The sequence below is a fragment of the Manis javanica genome, chromosome 13 (genome assembly GCF_040802235.1).
Source record: "Manis javanica isolate MJ-LG chromosome 13, MJ_LKY, whole genome shotgun sequence".
NCBI classification, from domain to species: Eukaryota; Metazoa; Chordata; class Mammalia; order Pholidota; family Manidae; genus Manis; species Manis javanica.
Window position 1 is genome coordinate 63,120,404 of NC_133168.1, and position 20,606 is coordinate 63,141,009.

The 20,606-nt window shown below is 36.3% G+C and overlaps 1 protein-coding gene across 2 annotated transcripts in view; it reads right to left on the reverse strand.

The window, feature by feature from the left end:
• Positions 1-787: 787 nt before the first annotated feature.
• SHPRH (SNF2 histone linker PHD RING helicase) overlaps positions 788-20,606 on the reverse strand; it is a 76,098-nt gene continuing 56,279 nt past the window's right edge. For both annotated transcript variants that reach the window (XM_073219715.1, XM_073219714.1), the window contains 5 exons: positions 7,891-7,983; positions 7,134-7,223; positions 5,899-6,077; positions 2,550-2,630; positions 788-982 (listed from right to left, as the gene is read on the reverse strand). In XM_073219715.1, the coding sequence (XP_073075816.1) occupies positions 886-982; positions 2,550-2,630; positions 5,899-6,077; positions 7,134-7,223; positions 7,891-7,983 (540 nt within the window). In that variant the 3' untranslated portion in view covers positions 788-885. The remainder of the gene's footprint in view (positions 983-2,549; positions 2,631-5,898; positions 6,078-7,133; positions 7,224-7,890; positions 7,984-20,606) is intronic.

Consider the following 20,606-nt stretch of genomic DNA (forward strand, 5'->3'; position numbering starts at 1 on the left):
AAGAAACCCTATCACAAATTTAGATATTGGTGGTTAAAAGTCTAGTTACATGAGAACATGGGAAAGGAAGAAATTCTAAGACATCAATACAATTATGATTAAAAAAAGACAACCTGCCATATTTCCATGTTATAATGGTAAGAAAATGATAAAAATTGCAATATTTACAGATAAGTCAATCTTAAAACATTAAAACTTAAAGATTAGAAGTAAAGCAGTTTAGGTAATTTAAAGGTAAATTTTAAGATAATCTTAACTTAATGTTACTTAAAGTTAACTGTTTACACTTAACACATCTTAGAAGTCAAAAAATGTCCAGTGTTTCATTAGCAACAAGATACAGAAAAAAGAAATCATTGCCTAATATTAATACATTGTTAGGAGCTGTATTACTATAAAGTTACTATGCATGGAGTTAAAACTAATCAAATAACCTAATCAACCAGGAGTTGATATGTTCATCACCTACTTAAACAATATCCTGGTGAATGTATGTTGAAGAAACTGAAGGTCCTTCAAAAATGAGATCTCTATTGGCTGAATACACTGGGTCATAGAAAACTAAGCTACTTTATTTTCTCTCTTATTTGCTCTCTTAGTTCCCTCACCTCATTAGATAGAGAGATTCTTTGGAACAAAAATAAAGATTCTATTAGGAGTGTAAAATTAAAATTCTTTATAGATCGTTTAGAAGCAAGTTATTGAAAAGAACTCAATAATTACTAGGACACTTTACAAATAAAAAAGGCAATAAATTCATATAACTAAAACAGTATTTACTGACATCTACTGGGACTTTTCTTTATTTTTTTACTTGTAACTTTGCTTTACAAGCTATGAAATAATTTGAATACATTGCAGCTTGTGGATTGCATCAAATGTACTTCACTCAAGTTCTTCAGTTTCTTGGGTAAAAAGGTCTGCCAGATTAGCCAAGGTCAAGATGGAGGCTTCTGGGTGCTTTACCGATGAGATCATGTGACTGCAAGATTTTCCAAGTGAGCAGAGTCAGAAAGAAACCCCAAGGAATAAATTAGTATATGTGTCTTATATATTGCTCTGTCTTACAAAACATAATGATATAAGAATAAAGCATTCTTATAATAATATGAGAACATATTTGTTCCTAAGTTTTTGTTAGTGAATCTCAAGACAGTCCCAGAAGAAGGCAGATGATGGGATCATTACTATATCTTGTCAAAACTAGTGAAGCCTTCTATACAGTATTTTCAGGCTTTGTCATACAATGTATTTTCTCTGCACAATTAATAAAGAGACAAAATCCCTGCCAACTGTTACTAAGGCTCTCACCTTACAATTTACATTCTTACTACCCAAATCTAATTTGTTTCATGAGAATTTGAACAGGTCTTCTAATTGCTGTTATTTAAGCAACTTAAACATGATCAGTGAATTCTGTTACATATGGAGAAAATATCCACAACAAAAAGCCTTCATGTTCGAGGCAAAAAGCTCTTGTGGTAGCCTCTTTCTTTCTCATAAACCACCAATGGAAGAGAATTTCTGGTTTCAGATTGCTTCTTTGCTATGCAAAGTACTTCTGTGGAGATGTCCCTTCTAAGGCAATCATCTCCTCTGTGTATATGTTCCAATCATATCTATCTCACAAGAATGTAGTAAGGCACTGGTTTACGTTTTCAAAATGACTTTAAAGAAAACAAGTTAGGGAATAAATATCAGGAAGTTTCATGATTCCAAAGTTAAGTGTTTAAAATTAAGGCTATTCTGGTCTCTCTCCTTCTGTTCTGCCTTTGGAATTAACACTGCAATTATCAGCCAAGTTTTAAGTCCAAATCTTCTTATCAGCATGTGGCTAACTAGTGTGATGTATAAGGCAGCACTAAGTTTCCTTTACAGATATCAGACTAAGCTTTCAGCTTAGGTCTAAAATATTTCACTTAAAAAGTAATCTAACAGTATAACAATGAAGCAAAACTGAAGGAATAAAATAGCAGCAGACTCATAGACTCCAAGAAGGGATTAGTGGTTACTAGTCGGGGGTGGGGTGGGGAAGGGTGGGTGAGGAGGGAGGGAGAAGGGGATTGAGGGGTGTTATGATTAGTTCACATGGTATTGGGGGTCATGAGAAGACAGTGTAGCACAGAGAAGACAAGTGACTCTGTGGCATCTTACTACATTGATGGACAGTGACTGCAATGGGGCATGGCAGGGGGACTCAATAAAATGGGTGAATGAGGTAATCACATTGTTTTTCTTGTGAAACTTTCATAAGAATATCAATGTTACCTTAATAAAACTAAAAGTAATCCAACATAGTGAAGAAATGTAGTACCATTTAAATATTTTTATACATTACAAATTCTATTAGTAAATTAAGTCAAACACAGAATGTCCAGAGCATCAACTGGGAAATTCTGGATAGGTAAAATGCCGTATTTTGCTTTCAGAGTATTTGCACTTACTAACTTTTGGCTGACTAAGTGGTCATCTAAGTGAAGTTCTAAACACTTCCACAACCTTTTACAAACAGGAAAACTTCTGTCGAATTGCAGTAAATTGCCACCTACCGTCTCTCAGTAGTTTTCAGCATTGCTTGCATTCTTTCTTCTATTGTTGCTTTAATTAGGAATCTGTGTACAACAGTTGGTCTAGAAGGTACACAACGATAATTTTAGAAACATTTAAAAACAAATTAGAATAAGCAGACTTTACATACTACATGCTTCACATATTATATTCTTCAGTCAGTTGGTGCCCACCGTGGCAGGTATTATTAATCAAGGAGCGTGGGAAGTGGTCAGCAGTGAATAAAACAAACTAATCTCAATGAACTAACATTCTAATGAGGAGTGACAGAATAAACACATAAGCAAATCAGATCATTTCAGGTACACATAAATGCCAGGAGGAGGGTGACATGAATTGAAAGATGACAGATGGGAAGGAGGCCACTAAGGAAAGGAGGAGTGGGAGGAGCATCCAAACAGAAACAGCAAATCAATGCAAAGCCCTGGGTAGAGAACATGCTTGGAACAAGCTTAACATATTTGAAGGGCAGAAAGGCCTCCATGGTAGGAGCATCTTGGAACTGAGGGTTGAGAGGTGAAAATGCGAGTGGATAGGTGGGCAGGGACCAGGTCATGCAGCGTCTTGTGGGACATGGCAGGGATTTGGACTTGATGTGGTTATAATGGGAAGCCATCAGTACGTTTTATGCATGGTATGATTCATACTTTAATTAAAAAATCCTTCGGCTGCTGTGTGGAGGAAGGACTCTTGGGCAGCACAAATGCAGGCAAAGAAGCCAGTTAAGAGGTTCTAGATCTAGAGTAGTCCAGGTAAGAGGGTGGACTGTGCTATGGCTGTATCAACAGAAACAGTAAGTACTCAGAAAATTTGAGTATTTTTTGGAGGTAGAGCTGACAAGACTTATTGACTGATGGTTGGCACGTGAGGTATGAAAAGAGAAGTATGGAAGAGCCCTTGATTTCTGGCCTAGGAAACTTCTGATGAGAGAGCCATTTTATAAGATGGGGAGGGCTTGGGGCAGGTGGGAGCACAGTAGGAATAGTTTTGTTTTGCTCATGTTAAACATGAGTTTTCTATTAGATAGGTGTCCGAGGGGAGGTGTAGAGTCCATAGATTCATGTGAAGAGAGAGCAGCACATATGAATCTGGGACAGGAGTTAAGAGCATGTCTGTCCACAAACACTATCAGTTCTACCTTAAAAATGTATCCAGAAGCATTTCTCACCATTCCCATTGCTGCTGTGGCCCAGGATACCTGCAGCTCTTACCAGGATTACAGCCACAGCCTCACAGCTGTTCTCTGCACCCCCTTACCCCCCGGGCTTCTATTTTCCCTTGCTCCCCTTCTCCCCAGGCCCCAAACTTAGCACACAACATGATTCTTTCAAAACGTAAGTTAGATCATGTTACTCCTCTGCTGAAAGCCTTCCATTGGTTCCCTATCTCACACACAGTGAAAGTGAGGTCTTCACAGTGGCCTCCTGGCTCTACATAATCCTCCTGCTCCAAGCTCTCTAAATCCATCTCCTAGTTTTCTCCTCTTGGCTCACTCTCCTTCAGCAACTCTGGTTCCTTGCTATTCCTCAACATACCAGGTATGCTCCTGACTTAGAGCCTTTGCACTGTGTGTGCTGGTCTGTACCACTTTCCAATCTCTTTCAGGTGTTTGTTACATGTTACCCTCTCATAAGACTGGCCATGCCTTCCTACTCAGTCGCCTGCACACTTAATTTCTCTTACCCTGTGCTACATTTCCATCTGCTAACATAATACATATTTTACTTTTGTGTTTATTATCTACCATCTTATGGCTAAAATCTAAGCTCCTCCATGAGGGCATCTCAAATATGAAGAACAGTGCCTGGCACACACGAGGTGCTCAATAAAAATTTAATGAATAGTATGAGGGTAATGATGCAGGCAGGCTGTTCAAGTTGGTAATGGAAAGATGACATACTTCTAATCTGATTATATCTGTTTTCCATACATGAGGCAAGATCATCATCCATGGGAGCAGGATGACACAGAAGACTTAAGGTAGTTTCTTCAGAAAGCAGAAAAATGTTATTCACTAGGAAAGTGTGGTAGGATTGTTGGGTAATGTTGAATGGCCTTTTTACTTTAGACTTGTGGCCTTTCATCTGAGCTGAGTCCAGTCTATGCTTTAAAATATTGGTAAGACAAGAAGTCAATGTAAGACCAAACCAAAAAAGTACCACAACAAACAAGTAAGACATAACTGCATTTCAAATGACACTTGGTAGTATTTTAGAACAAGCTTGTATTTACTGCAATGATGTTATTTTATCACATTTTTGTTTGACAAACATGTCACCGTCTTGCTTAAGTTATCATCTGCTTTCCTGGCTATTGCTTACACTATAGTTCCTATTTCTGTGTTTGGCATACAAGGTGGCATCTCCTGCCACTCCTCTCCTCATACTTAATACTCCAGCAATTCCAAACTTCTTATAGTCCCTTGAAATATCATGGTGTTAACTCTCTGGCTGCTTGAGCCAAAACCCAACTTTATTCCTTTAAGACTTAACTTAATGAAGCCTTCCCCTGACTCTCTGGGACACAGCCAATCACTCCCTGCTTTGGTTATCACAGCACTTGTATCATTCTGCAATATGTTAAATCTTCTATTTCCTATACTACAGTGACCTCCTTGGGGGGATAGATTAAATCTTATTTAATTTGAACCTTCAGTATCTAGCATAATGCCTGACAAATAGTGGGTGCACAATATTTGTTCAATGAATACATAGTACTATGGATGCATTTTTTTTTAAACATTCAAGGCATCTAACATCCAAGAGGTAATACATCAGAGAGGCTTTATTTAGGATAATGATCTGTTGTGACATTTGATTAAAGGTAGTACATACTATATAGTATTCATTATTAGGTTTGCTTTGGGCCTTAAACTAAGTTTATTTCTTAGCACAGAGCTAGTGGGCTGTCTTTTCCAAAGGGGAAGAATTTAAGAAGCAGCAATTTGTTTTTAGTTATGCATGATGTGCCTTCTTTTAGACAGACACAGGCTACTTCAGAAAATCAAAAGTCGATTCTTCTCAAAGACATGAGGGATACCGTCAACTCTGTAGTTGTCTTAAGTATTTTAAGACATTTTTCTGGTGAAGTGATCAAGGTATTTTTTGAAGGAGAGTAGAAAAATATCTGGGAGAATTTGGGGGCTTGATGCTTGGAGGAGGGAAGGTTGGAAATCTCAAAATATCTTTTTGTTATCTACTAATACCTGAAAATTTAATAAATGTGGAAGTAACTAAAAATGAACAGACTATGATGAACATAAATGAAGACTTTAAGTGCTGATTTGTACATTAAGACACTTGAAGCAAACATGTTAATTTCAGTCCTTACTTTGTCTGTCCAATTCGGTGCACCCGTCCTATGGCCTGAAGCTCATGGGCAGGGTTCAGGATGGGCTCCACCAAGAGCACATGAGTTGCTTCAATGATAGTTATTCCATTGGAACCTGTGCGCAGCGGCAGCAGCAAAATGTTGACCTGGGGATCATATTTAAATGCTGACAGGTTCTCCTGAAACAGAAAGGTGCACTTACATGTTAGCTGGATTAGCTAAAAATAAGAGCAGTTCATTGCAGCTTATGTTAAAGATGACTAATGGTATCTAGGTCATTGTGAAATGTAATAACTAAGAAAATTATATGTAAAATTACAAATTTTAGAAAATGTAAACTTGTTGACTGACTTTATGAGTAAGTGTCACCTAAGTTCTCTTGTTCTTTATAATATGTAGCTGACCCTTGAACAATGAGGTTGGGGGTTAGGGGTACTGATCCTGCACAGTCAAAAAGCCATGTGTACCTTCTGACTTGCCCAAAACTTAAATTATTAATAGCCTACTATTGACCAGAAGCCTTACTAATAACACAGTCAATTAATACATAGTTTGTATGTTATATGTATTATATACTGTATTCTTATAATAAAGTAAGTTAAGGAGAAGAAAAAGTTTTTTCAAGTTGTTGTAAATGTCCAAAATATTTTCCAACATATGTATTGAAAAAAATCTGCATGTAAGTGGTCCAACTCAGTTCAAACCCATGTTGATCAAGGGGTAACGGTATAGTGGAATCCTAAGATATATGTATATGATGTATGCAAACTAATGAGCTCAGAGGAAAAAGAAAAATAATGCATTAGAGTTAGTATCAGGTAAGACATGGATCTGCTCAAATTTCACCTGGTCTTTTTACGTGTTTCTGTCAGGGTCTCTGTGCTGCATGTAATGTAAGGAATTTGACCATTTGCAATTTTGCCTGATGTAGTCAGTGCCCTTAATCCCAGGGCATGAGGCCCCTGTCCATTCAAAAGGTATAGCATAGGACATCTTTCCCAATATTAAAGAAAAGGACCTCAAAGTCAATCTTTAAATAGAAGATGGTCTTGCTATGGGTAAAATTGGGCAGAAAATAATTATACTTTCTCTACTTTGCTTTTGAAGTTAATCTTATAATTAAACAAGAACTCAAACGCTGACACAAGACAATAAATGGAAGTAAACTAGGTTAACAATAGTTTCAATTTGCAACTGAATCCACTCCAAAAAGCACAAGTAAAATCTTGACCTACCTGAAATGTCTTATTAACACTACTGATCTGTGCAAATTTCATGTTGTTGTCAGTGAGAGCTTTTGAAATAACATCTAATACATCTTGCCACTAAAATATATAAAAAAATAAGAAAACAAGACATTTATACATGGCTTTCATATAAAGAGGATTTGAAAAAGGATGAAATCAAAATAACTTTTGTAACTCAGAATTAAGTAAACACAAAAACAAAACCTTCAAATGAAGTACTATCAATGTTATTTAATTCTTGAAATGTTAGATTTTTAAAAAAATCAAATGCTGGTTAAGGATAGGGTAGAAAACACAAATGTCTGAGAAATGAACTAAGATAAACATAAATAATAGAAAATAATGGAGTACTTAATGGATATGGTTACTCATCTCTCAAAAATGAAAACTAGAATTTTTACTCAGTATTTTTATTGTTAAGTACTTTAATTTTCTTTTTCTTAAACCAATTTTGTTTATGAAATGACTTTCAAAGTTACAGATTATAATTTTTAAAATATGAGATAATCCCTAAATATAAAAACACCAAATGTAGCTATAGGAATTGCCTTGTGAAGCATCATTAAATTTCTCTAAAAAGAATTTCCTCCTATGAATATAGAAAAAAAACTAACATGGAAAAACCTAGCAGTAATTCTAAATCTCAACTATGTTATGGTTAATATAAAAATTAGTTCTCAGATATAAACTGATTGGAGACAAAACGCCAGTCTTAGTTAATACTGAGGTTGAAAATGTTGACTACCATCGAGAAGACGAGGGCTTTAGCCCCTGGATCTCTAAGCTGGATTGTCTTCAGAGTTCTGACCACAGCTTCTACTTTTGTAGAATGACTGCCCTTTGGAGACAAAGAAGAAAACACATCACTACCAAATAAAATCTACCTATCAATAGAAAGGAAACCAATATACAATACTTTTATTATCAAAACTACATGTGTGTCAAAAAAAACTGTCAAGTGTTTATGTGTATACTTTTCTTTATCTTGTATTTGCTGGAAATTTCCAGTAGCCTCAAACTGAGAAGGCATGGGATTTATACCCACAGAGAATCAGATACAATACACATTTAGAAAGTCATACAGTGATATGACCCTGAAGATGACTTTTTAGTTAAGTGGTTAGATTTTGCAGTTAAGCAAATTGTGTTAGATGAACAGAATTTATATTTAAAATACCGTTCACTTCAGATATTATGGCATTAAAAATGTTAAGAATACAATGAGTCAAAACGCTAATGTAAACAAATAGTGAAAGATCCACCCCATGAAGAACCATTTCTTACTGTGGGATTACAAAGGACAATAACACAGGTACAGGGACATCCACTTGCCCTGAAGCAGATTTATACAAAGCTTCTTCTATAACTATTTCCATCATGAGTACGAAAATGAGAAAAAAGTGGAGAGAAAAGAAAATGAGAAAATAAAGCAAGTGTTTTGTAGCCTTTACTGGGCAAGTTTTCTTCTTAGAATGCCCTGGGAGATGGTATTACATAGAGATTAAGGGCATAGGAATTTCAGTGAGACAAATCTAACTGCTAGTTCTACATCTTCCTGCTAATTTAGAATCTAACCTCGCTAAGCCATTGTTTCCTCATTTGTCAACCAAGGATGATAATTTGTATTTCCAAAGGTAGTTATGATGGGTAAGTGAGAAAATGCATACAAAACGTTTTAGCTCAACACCTGGCAAATAGGAGACAATAACTTACTATCTTTCTGAGACATTAAATATGAGCACTATAATGACAAACTGACCCACAGGTGTTGCAGATCTAATCAAAAAGAAGTAAAAATATTCCCACAGCAGCATTACTCTTCTTTTCAGTCCGTTCCCTTTTACACAGAGACACCCAAAGGTAAAAATATAAACAGAACAAGCAAGGAAGGTATATATACTAATTTAACTTAGCAAGACAGAATTATGGGAAAACTTTTAAAATTCTCATACTAAAATCCTGAGTCTACACTTACTTCTCTGGATACGTAGACTTTCAATATACTGAAAAGGTGAAAAAATAAAAGGGATCTGAACCAAGAGCAAAATTATCTCAAATAAGAGAAAACTGGAAACTAGCATAAAGTGATCACTTAGAGGAGTTTAGACAGAAACATCCGTGTTCCTTGCAAGGTCTCATTTTCAAAAATATTTTCAAGTGAAATACCACAATAACTATGAGCCCTTTCATCTATTAAGCTGCTTCTTAGAAAAAGTTCAAAAGAAAACCGAGTAATCTTTTACAGGCAAAATTCCACACTGGAGTGCAAACTCTATGATGAGTAAGACCACAACCGTCCCGTCCATCAAAGTTTGGCCAGTTTGGGGGTAGCTCTCAATGATGCCCTCCAAACACCACAATTTGGAACCATTTGGTCCCAGTCCAGTTACTTTCCACTATGAAAGAAGAATAATTAAGGACGTCTAGAAACCCAAAGCTCTCCTTGGCAGAGAGCTACATGGGGACTGAGATGTCCTGAGTGCCCTTTTTTCCAGATGGACAGAAAGTGATTACTGAGAATGAGAATAATGGAGTAGGAACTGGGTGGCCCAGAGATCATATATATAATATATTTGTAGTCTTTCTTAAGGGAAAGATACGGAATTTAATGGGAGAGCAGACTTCCTCAATTAATTGCTCTGCCATGGTTCTGTCTAGTATGATTTCATGATACCATCCCTCAGAGTACTCACTTGTCAAAACTCTATTTGAAAACGAGGACCAAATGGCATTTATTTTTATGTCATCTGGAGCCTAGGATGGTCCTTTGTAATTGCATACACTCAATCATCTTATTAAAATATATATATATTTACATTTCTCAATCCCAAACACGTTGAGTAAAAGAATACACAAAATGAAAATAGAATGGGTGTTTAAATGAGTTAAAATTCCCAACACATTTTTTATTCATTCAGAATGATCAACAATAGGCAAATTAAATTTTGCACTTAATCTCTAACTTTCCCACTTACAAATGCTAGAGAGACTCAGACAAGAGCAGTCATGAAAAGACAGGGGGATTTGATCTAACACAAAGCAGGCTCTAGGTAGATTCTCTATTAAGTATTGTGTAACTCTTAAAAGAAGCCTGCAACTAGAAGGTGGTGCCATGTCATTCAGGTTGATAACACTAATTTTTTTTCACCTACCTGTCAGCAGCTATAGGAAAGGTTAATAAAGTTAGTAAACCCTGTGGAATTTAATTTTCAATTTTTAGAATCATAAGTTCCTATCATATTATACTCTATTCAGGAACTTTTTTCTCTTTCCTGCTTGTGCTTTTTCACTTCCAAATGAAAAGTGTCCCAAAATAATACTGAAAAGACCACGGGTGGACTGAGAGTAATCAATTACAGTAAACAGAGATAGGGCAGGGTTTCTTCTCTTTGTCTCTATCACTCAAGTTTCTCCAACACTTCAAGTGCAGGTCTATTCATGTTTTGACTATTCCAATAATTCATTTATGCATTCAATAAAACTTACTGCACACCTAAGTGACACAACTACATTAGGCAACCGGGGACAAAGATGAAAAGATACACTCCCTTACTCCCAAATACATTGTCTAACACAGATTAGAATACTGAAAAAGGAGAAAAACTGAAAAAGGATGGCTTGTACTGCCAGTTTGGACTGGAAGCAATTCAAGCAATTGCTTTATTATGTTACCTTAATGAGCCCTATACACATCCTATATTGTTCTTTTTAATACTTCTATGTCAAGTGCATAAACGGGCTCAAATCTGCCAGTTTCTGAGAATACTCAGTGTGGTTAATACTACAGAAAAGATTTTAACTACTTTGTTAAAAAAGATTAAATAAGAAGAAGGGGATGGGTTATATATAGGCAAAGCTGGAAGGGATCACAGAAAAGAAAAAAGCAGTAACGATGAGGAAATGTGGACACAAATCTATCCTTGTGCAAGTATGGATATCCTCAGGACAGGTAAACTGGTAGCCTCAGTCCAACTTAGCTTATTCTTTAGCTGAATCAGTAAACATACAAAGGTGTTGGAATGTTATGTCTTAGGGAAGAGGGTATATGGGAACAGAAATCCCACAAAATTGCCAAATTATTTCTTAATGTTGGGCTGATAAAGTTGCATTTAATTACAAGCACCTGTATCCTCTTCTGAAATTCTTGTCCTATTCCTCATTCCCAACCTTTCAGTTTTTCCAGATATGTTTCTACCAACACTGACCTTGTGATCAAGGCCTGGTTTTTCTTTATGTTTCTGAAACATCAATGACTAAGGCCAAGCTTTGGAGTGAAGACACATCATCTATGATGCCTCCCCTGAGCCAATCTGCATCTTCATGGCTGTCCTTCCTGAAGCACAGTTCTAAAGTTAACACGAGAACTAGGATGGGAGATATGTGATGTGTACCAATCAGATCAAGTCAGTGCCTCTCCTGCAGGCCCATCCATGAGGCAAGCAGCCACAAGCATTGTTAATGGCACTCAAGAAACATCATATAATTTTCTTTCTTTATAATGAAAGAATAATATAAAATGTTCTTTGAGAAGAACTAACTATGCTCCATTGTTTTTAATTTAAAAAACCAAAACCCAAACAAGGTCTCAAAGCTATACGTATAGGAGGTCTTTCACTTTCTGGAACCAAAGTACAGAGCTGAAAGCTTCAGACTTTTAGGTAGGAAGTCACTGCAACAAAAACAGCAGAGATACATTACCATCAAAGGCCAACAAGGATATTTCTTATGAAGTCTGGCCTAGAGGTTGTTCAGTAGCATAACTAAAGATAAGAATGTCATGTAGCCTCTTACCTACTCCAAATAAGAGCAACTAACTTATTTTCATCAGAGTTAAACCTGACTGGAGTAAGGTAGCTCCGAAGACTCTGGTGTCTATTGTAAAATTCTGAGAACCTAAATTTTGAGTTACAAGTTGTTAAATGTGTTCAAAGGATAGAAAACTTTGTTTGTTTCTTTGTCACTATATTCAGTAGACTGAAAGAATTCTAATCATCATCAAGAAATATCTGACTTAGACTTTGATCAACCCCTCCCCTCAAGAGTGGGACTGAATATTTTACCAATGCAAACTTGGAGTGAGATACTGCATTTCATTCCCTGATGTCTTATTACTGATGTAAGAGGGAACAATAATATTAACAGGAAGAATTCTTGAGTATGGTGTAGAAAATACACTGTAGTTGGGTTCACTCTATTCTCTTCACGTCCATTTCCTATCTGTTGAGATTCCTTATTTAGGGAAGGAATGCAGTGAAGTGCTACATGTACTTGATTTATATAAATACAAGAAAAATAGTGCTCTATATGACTACAAAGTTATTGTTGCTTTGTACTTTTTGTTAATGATTCTAGAATCATAGTGAAAACTGGGATAGTCTGAAGCATGGCCTGGGAATTCATGACACTGAACCAAAGTCTGTGGCCCTTTATATCCCTTCTCCACCAGTCAGTCTGTCCTTCTTCCCTTGGTTCCTTCTATTTTCTCTATTTACTTAATCTGTCTACATTCCTTGCCCACTCCTCTTTCTTTGGAATATCTATAGATTCTTATGATCATGCTTAGCACCACTTGTAGAATTAAGGGCTAAAGTGGCTGCTGAGTTCTAAGAACAGCAGAAAAAAGTCAACATAAGGGAGATGATGAATGTACTTGATCTTACTTTTTATCAAACATTAGAGAGAATACTCACGTTCAGACTACTGCATGTCAACAGGCAGGCCATATCTTTTAGAGATTTTATGTATATTATATGCATATATGAATGAAATACATAAAAACACTAATATACGTGAAACATTTCAAATAATGTGTTACATTGAAGGGGACTGCCAGTCATCACTCTAAAGTGAAGGCAGAATGAAGTCATTTTCAAGAGTAAAAACTCTAAAATTTGCCATTCACATACTCATTGTGCTAAAATTTCTTAAGAGCAGTATAGCACAGTGAAAAAAAGAATCTTTGAAGATAAATGGATTATTGGTGCCAGATAGAGTTGACACAGAAATGAAGGAAGGGATCCAGAAAAAAATGAGAAGTTTCATTAGACTGGGGTGCCTGAAAGGTTCCTCTTCGAAAAGCAAAGTTTAAATGACATAGGATTAGTATTACATTCCTTTCTACATGACTTCCATCACTCTACTTGGTTTCCTAATAAACAATATTTACCTTATAATATTATACAGCCCCTTTACTGACTTTCTGTAGATAAGGCATGTCTGTAATTATGTAACAAAATTTGAATATTATAAACATTGTAATATAAACTGATACTATAACAAAAATGTGATGTGGAGGGGAGAAAGACTGAAGGCAGGATAGATACACTGATTTCCTCATATGTCAGTGAAGAATCAGCAGATACTGTCTAAAGCTAGTATTTCAAGAAATAAAATTTATGCATATAAATACTTTTACATATATAAATACATATGACTCTCAGTATGAAAGTCATATTGGTGATCTTTATAAATAAAAATAGAAATTGATCACAGTGGAAATGCAAAGAAGGGAAAATGAGAGCATTAGTTTTAATTGTGTATCAGTCCCTTTTATTATGAACTTACTGTTTTTCTTTCTTGTTAATTATTCCCACTAAAAAATGAGTATACATTTTTGTCTACTTGTGTTTCTTAAAGATGAACAAGAGTTTTAGGGGAATGAGTGGGAAGCCTGTAATTCTAGAACCTTTTAAACTTACTACCTCAGTGATGCAATTGGGATTGTATTTAAAAGAAGTGAAGTGGTCCTCTGGCTAGTGGTCCTACTGCTCCTGCCATGTTACTGCCCCTGCAGTGCCTCTCAATACCCCAGGGTCAAATGGAGGCCTAATTTGTGCTCTCTGCCACAGAAAATGAGTTTCAGCTTTGTCAGAGTGGGACAATCACACCTCAAACAGCACACAGACTTTATTTTAATCTTAGTTATTACTTGGACTGATTTTTGCAGTCTTCACCATCCAAAGCTCTTGAGACTAGAGATTTCTTGAAGATTTCATCTAACTGAAGAAGAACATCACTTAAAAGAAGACAAATTTAGTTTGGCTTCCCCTCCAACAAGCAGTAATATGACCAACTAAGACTACAACTTGGTGATAAGAAATAGATTTTTCTTCAGGTTTCCTTGGTGTTGTGTAACTTGCTGCAAACGACTTGAATATTTCCTATTATTGCTCAGAATAGAGTCATTTCCTGTCTTGGTATTGTCTGACTTGCTTTACTTTTATTCTAGATTTTACTTTCTGAAACAGCTAACTCTCAAAATGTTTGTGCTGTCCATAGTAGCTCCAGCTGAGCAAGATCAGTTAACATTGTTTTATTTCTGTCTGCATCTGTTTATCATGCTAAAAATCCATGTTGGTATACTGACAGACACAATTTAATGTAGTTATGTAGGTTGTATGACTGGTCTCACCAAGTGGGAATACTTTTCATGTATATGCCTGGGCCAGTGCTGGGTTCTTCAAGCATTCACATATTACTTGAATAAAGTTCAATGGAAACTCCACCTAGGCTATGGGACATCTTACAATTGCACTAGGCTGCAAAAATATTACCTTTTCTTTAAACCCTTTGCATAATGATTTCAAAGAGGTAGGTAAACAACTGCAAAAAATTAAAAAATTTTATTTGGATCCAAAGGCTTTTAGGGGTATTATATGTAAATACTATTCAACTGTTTATCTGATATCCATCCATCCATCCATCCATCCATCCACCCACCCACCCACTTACTGAGTATCCACTACATGCCAGGCATTGTTCTTGATACTGGGGACATAGTAATGAATAAAACTATGTCCCCACCTCATGAACAATGTCTCCACATTTTAATGGAGTTTACACTGCACAAAGTATAAGCTTTCATAGTTTCATAAATTTAATTTACAGTTTATGTCTTAGATGTCTCTTGTGTGTTCATTTTACTGCAAGCTATTGCTAACTTCAACATGAGACTCACTAACAGTTCAAAATTACAAGTGCTAATTGGGTCAGTGAGTAGAAATTGGTTTTTGCAATTGTATTTACTCATGACATTTTCTAACAAAAACACACACTTGCCTTCCAAATTTACCAGTTAATGTTCATGTACAAATATTTTATGTAAAAATATCTAGGTAAATATAGTTAAATATAATCACTTATGGATTATATCTGCCAGATTTTATGCCAGCTTTAAACTCAGTCAGAATTTTGCAGTTTTTTTCTACCCAGCTGTTTAAGTATATATAGAAAGCAAAGACAGACTTCGTAAGTCAAAAACTCAAAAAAAAGAAAAAAAAAAGAGAATTCTACCCATAGTAGAATTTGACACACAGTATTTCTAGACTTCTCTGGGAGTCTGAGTGTAGAAATGTAGTCTTTTTTCTCTATAAAAGGTTGTATAAACATGTCTAATATTAATAGATTTGTTTGTAAAAAATGCAGATTCATGAACCACATCCCAATCTAGTGAGTTAAATTTATGGGAATAGGGTATGAAAAAAGTATTTTAAAAAGTAGGTTAGTTGATTAGACACAAAAGTTTGAGAAGATGAAGCAATTACGCGTGTGTGTGGGATGGCTGGGAAGGGTGCTATTTTGCTGTAGCTCTATCCATGTAGTGTATTTCCTCCTGGACAGAAACTTATGACATAAGAACTTTATTCAGTAGGGTCACAGTTTCCATGGACAAAAATGCTCTGTATGACACACATCCAAACTCAGACCACAGGGAACATGCCACGTGAGGCTTATGTTCTGCCAGGAGGCCTACTGCACTATCCAAAATGCTTGGCCGTTGTCAGAACTTGCAAGGGGAATTTTGTTTACTTTGTGAAATGCCTAGTAGGTTCCAAGGGTCATTTAGGAATACTGTCACATGGGCATTAGGGTAGATACAGTCTTTAACCTAAATGCACCCACTAAAGGAAGCTCTGTGATCTCAACATTCATTTTATTTCTACGGTCAATCAGTAGGATTCCTTACATTGGGAAACACCAGTAGAAAAGAGTCTTATATAATTTAATACTATTTGTATGTCCTCCAAATATCTTTTATCCAAGATCAGGTATATGATTAAACATTGTGTATGCTATATTATATTCTTTATGTCCCAGAGTCTTGACATGAATGCTTAGAGTGAAATACACATATCAGATAATACAAAAACTTTAATGAGATAAAAAAAATTAATTCTTGGGATTATTTAATAAAGTTCAGAGATTTGGTATCAGCAATAAAAAATCGCAGATTTAGGAATAGTTTGAATATTTATAAAATTTCAAAGTAATGCCTTAACTATTCACAGTGCCATCTTTATTTTATATATGATCACTCCCTCAATTCCAAGGTACATAATATGACCATTTTGTAGGATAGTTTCAGATGCAGTGAGAGTCTAAGAAAACAGGCAGATGCTTCAAGGAGAAGGTGGCAGATAAGAGTGCAGAACTGTGACAGAAGTCAGAAAAGGGGACAGGCAGCGGAAGGCATAAGTGATAGATACAAATGGTGACAGAAAACGCAGAAGCAAATGTGGTAAGAAATAATGTGAGAATGTGGAAGAGAGATAAAAATGCTGCCAAAGAGGTGCAGACTCAGACATTGTTTAATAAAAAGGAAATACAAGTATATATGCATCAAAGAAAAAAGATAAATTAATTTTAGTAAATTCTGTAATCATATAAATTTTTATAAGATGTTTCAATTAATTCCTGTGTTCAACACCTAGGAAAGACAGGAAGAAGTAAGAGTATAATAAACAGTATTTGTATACTGATACTCTTGTCTCAACAAGATAGCAAATGTAACTGCCTGCCTCTCTTCTGGTGTCTAGGAAAGCTGCCATAAGATGAACAGGTGTTTGGGTTTGATGAGCTCAGTGACTCAGTTAGTTAGGCTGTGCTGTTTACTGGTAGTCAGAGCAATCACTTCCTAGACCTCATTGCCTGAAGCCTGACACAGCAGTTCTTCTCAGGCACACTCTCCATACTGTGAGGAATGCTATCACTTAGGGGTCAGGAGCCCTTCTTAGCCAGAAGGTCATCTGTGGTCTTTGGGATGCCTGAGGCCAGAGGAAGACGTACAAGAGAAGGAAGAAAGGGCTGTGAAAGACTGTCTTTATGGGAAGGAAAGGAGAGAGAAACTACGGGGTGGGAAGAAAGGGGAACTGGGGACTGGGAAGGAAAGCAGTTGTGTGTGTGCTGAGGAGGATAAAGTATGACCGCCAAATGCCTCAGAGCTGACTGCCCCACAGGTCACCTTCCTCTTCACTCAGCACCTCCTTGGCTTGCTTCAAAAATCTATTTATTCAGGGGATTCCCAAATATGGGGCAGGGCTAGGTGACTGCTTAAGTCACGATCTTCTCATCTCTTAACCCTGACCATTCTGTTATTCCCATACTGCTCTGTGGTTCCTTCCCACTCACTCACCCTGTCATTTTTCTCTTCCCACTCCTAAACACTGGTGGTTCCTAGTGCTTTATGAGGAACAAACTATTACATTTTTTCTCTCTTGGGGAAACACTGCTCTCTTCTTCCTTCTGTAATTAGAACATAGCTGTCCTTTGAGCTTACTGATTCCTCAGAAGCCCTTTGCAAAGGAAATGTTCATCTTCCCATATTTCTTGCACTATGAGACTTGTATCCTCTTTGGTCTCTAATGCAGTTTTCAGATCATTATTTCTCATTTTTGTAAAAATTTCCATTCTTTTGGGCTTCATAAATCCTAGCTTTTCTTGTCATCATTTACTGAACACTGCCTTTCATTCACTGAAGAATTTTGGTGCCTAACTCAACATCTGTAACTCTGTATCTCAACTCTAGATATTACATACTGTCCACTTGGACAGTCCATTCATTTAGGTTTCACTGCTTCATTTACTAGCACTGTTTCTCCTCCAGGTCACTTGGTTCACCCCTTCTGTAGTCACATCTGGGGTACTGAATATCTGTCACCCTGAAATGACTAATTGGATGCAATGTCCCATTCTCTGATAAGGACACCTACCTGTATAGCTTGTTTGCTCAACAGCCCAACCTATACTGGCTAATGAGATCACTGCTTAATACATCAGCACACTGTCTTTCCAAGAAACTTATATTGCAAATTAACCCTTCTTTCTCCTGTATCTTCAATCTATCCTTCTTTGCTGGAGATTAAACATGGTCAAGAAAGTTTTATTTTAAACAAAGTAACACCTAAAGAACAACACAAAGTCTTTCTGCATTTCATATTTCCTTCTGGTTACAACTCTCATAGCTAAATTTACGAAATGGTTGGGCATTTTCTCTCTCTACTTAATCATTCTTGTTCACTCCTCATTCTCTCCCAATTTGCTTGCTGCCTTTACATTGCCATTGAAAGAGCTCCTTCTGAAGTCAGTATGACCTTCATTAGCCATGATATTGTAATTGAGCCACCTTCAGCATTGCTAAATACAGCTGATAATTACCTCCTTTCTGAAGTAGTTTTCCTGTGGCTTCTGTTGACACCATGGTCTTCTGGATTGCCTACGTCTCCAGTTGCTCCTTCTTATTAGTCTTCTTTTTCAGCTCCTCCCACCCCCACTTTACTCAACCTTTAAAAAGCTATGGAGTTCTATAGGACCTAATCTCAAGATAACCTCTATGTTTCTTTCCTTAGGTAATCTCATTCATTCTCATGGTTTTAAAAGTCACTTAAGCCAATGCCTCTGAATTTTATATCTCCAGCTCTACATATCCATACTTTGCTACATAGTTCTACTTGGATGTTTTGGGCACTTCAAATATAGTATGCCTAAATGTACTTCTCTTCCCAATACCTTACAACAATGACCAGACTGTTATTTTCATTTTCACACCAGAAACAAGGGGTCACCTAGGAAAACTCCTTCATCAACCCCACCAACATCCTATCTTAATAAACAATCTTACTTTAAAAATCTCTTGAGTCTATCCAGTTCTACCTCCATTGCCACCAACCTAATCAAAGCCATCATCACTACTGTAGTAACCTCCTGAACTGGATTCTCCAAACTTATTCTACTCTACTACTGCCAATCTAATTTCTACATTGCAGCAAAAAATCTTATAAAAATTCACTTTGACCATGATACTTCTCCCCTGTAACATGTAGTGGTGTTCTGCTTATAGAGTAAAGAAGATTCTCAAATTGTTAGACAGCCCTTCAACATCTGGCCCCTCTTCAGTTTCCAGACTCATTTCATTCTCCGTTGTGTTTTATACTCCATGGTCACTCAATTCCCTTGAATTCCTTCTCATCTCAGACTACTATTTTATGCAGTATTTTATGTTTGTTTTCCACATGCTATTTCATGTTTGTTTTCTGTCTGGCAGCCTCCTACTCATAAAATCACTTATTTTTTTGGATAATCCATTACTGGTTAATGGATTCACCCTTGGCTAATTCATTTACCCTTCAAACACTGTCATTCCCTCAGAGAAACCAGATTTGAATTTCTTTTGTAGTGCTTATCCCAATTACAATGCATTATTTGTTTAATGTCTATGCTTCCTGCCCCAACTTAAACTCCTTACCTCCACTGCCAAACTGTAAGATCCAGGAAGGCAGCAATGGTGCAGGTTTTACTGAGTGTATGTTGCATCTGTGAGGCCCAGGCCCATAGTATGTACCCAATAAACATGAAGGAAATGAATGAATCAAAATTAGTTCATTACAACTTTGGGAATCTGTTTCTCTCAACCCATAGAGAGCAATGTGACTGATATTTTCAAGTTTTGCTTAAATAACAGTGGAAATAAACAGCAATTAGATGTTCTTTAATTCAACTATAGTTTTCTCAGGAGAGGGAACCCAATTGCCTAACTTCTAGTACTAACTTGTAGTTATTTCTACTCACAAATTACAGTCCTTAAAAATAAGTGAGAAAAGAGCATCAAGGACCAGGAGAAGAAATGAATAAAGAAGATTCTATTCAACTTCCTTTTGCTTAAGAGCCAGCTACCCCCATTCCATCAACTATTCCTTCAGATTTATATTTCCTACTACATTCATATACTGATTTGTCCTTTGTCTAAATTTGGTTAGAAAAAGAAAAAAGAGAAAAACAAGTATGCTTAGGGAAAACAAAGAAAAAAAAGTCTAGGAAAGTTTTTTCAATCAAGCAAACATCCCTGAGGCAGAAAGTCCAATTACAGATCCTGTTTGGATTTCAAATTATAGTCACTTTCTTAGAAATTCTGAAAAGCATGGGAAATAATTAGGAAAATAAAGCCACATTTTGGCTATACGATGAAATACCAATCCATGTCTTTTAAAAACATAGCACTTCCTTGTTGTTAAAAGTTTTCAATAACTTCCATAGTATCTATTTTTTCCTTCAATTTGGTTGGGCACATCCTTTTTCCCCTGATATCCAGGGCTGAATGAAAGAATAAGGAAATAGTTTTCTTGACCTAAGTCTCTAATTTAACCAGTGCTCTATCTCTCTGCAGTGACAGAGTTATGGAAGATCAAA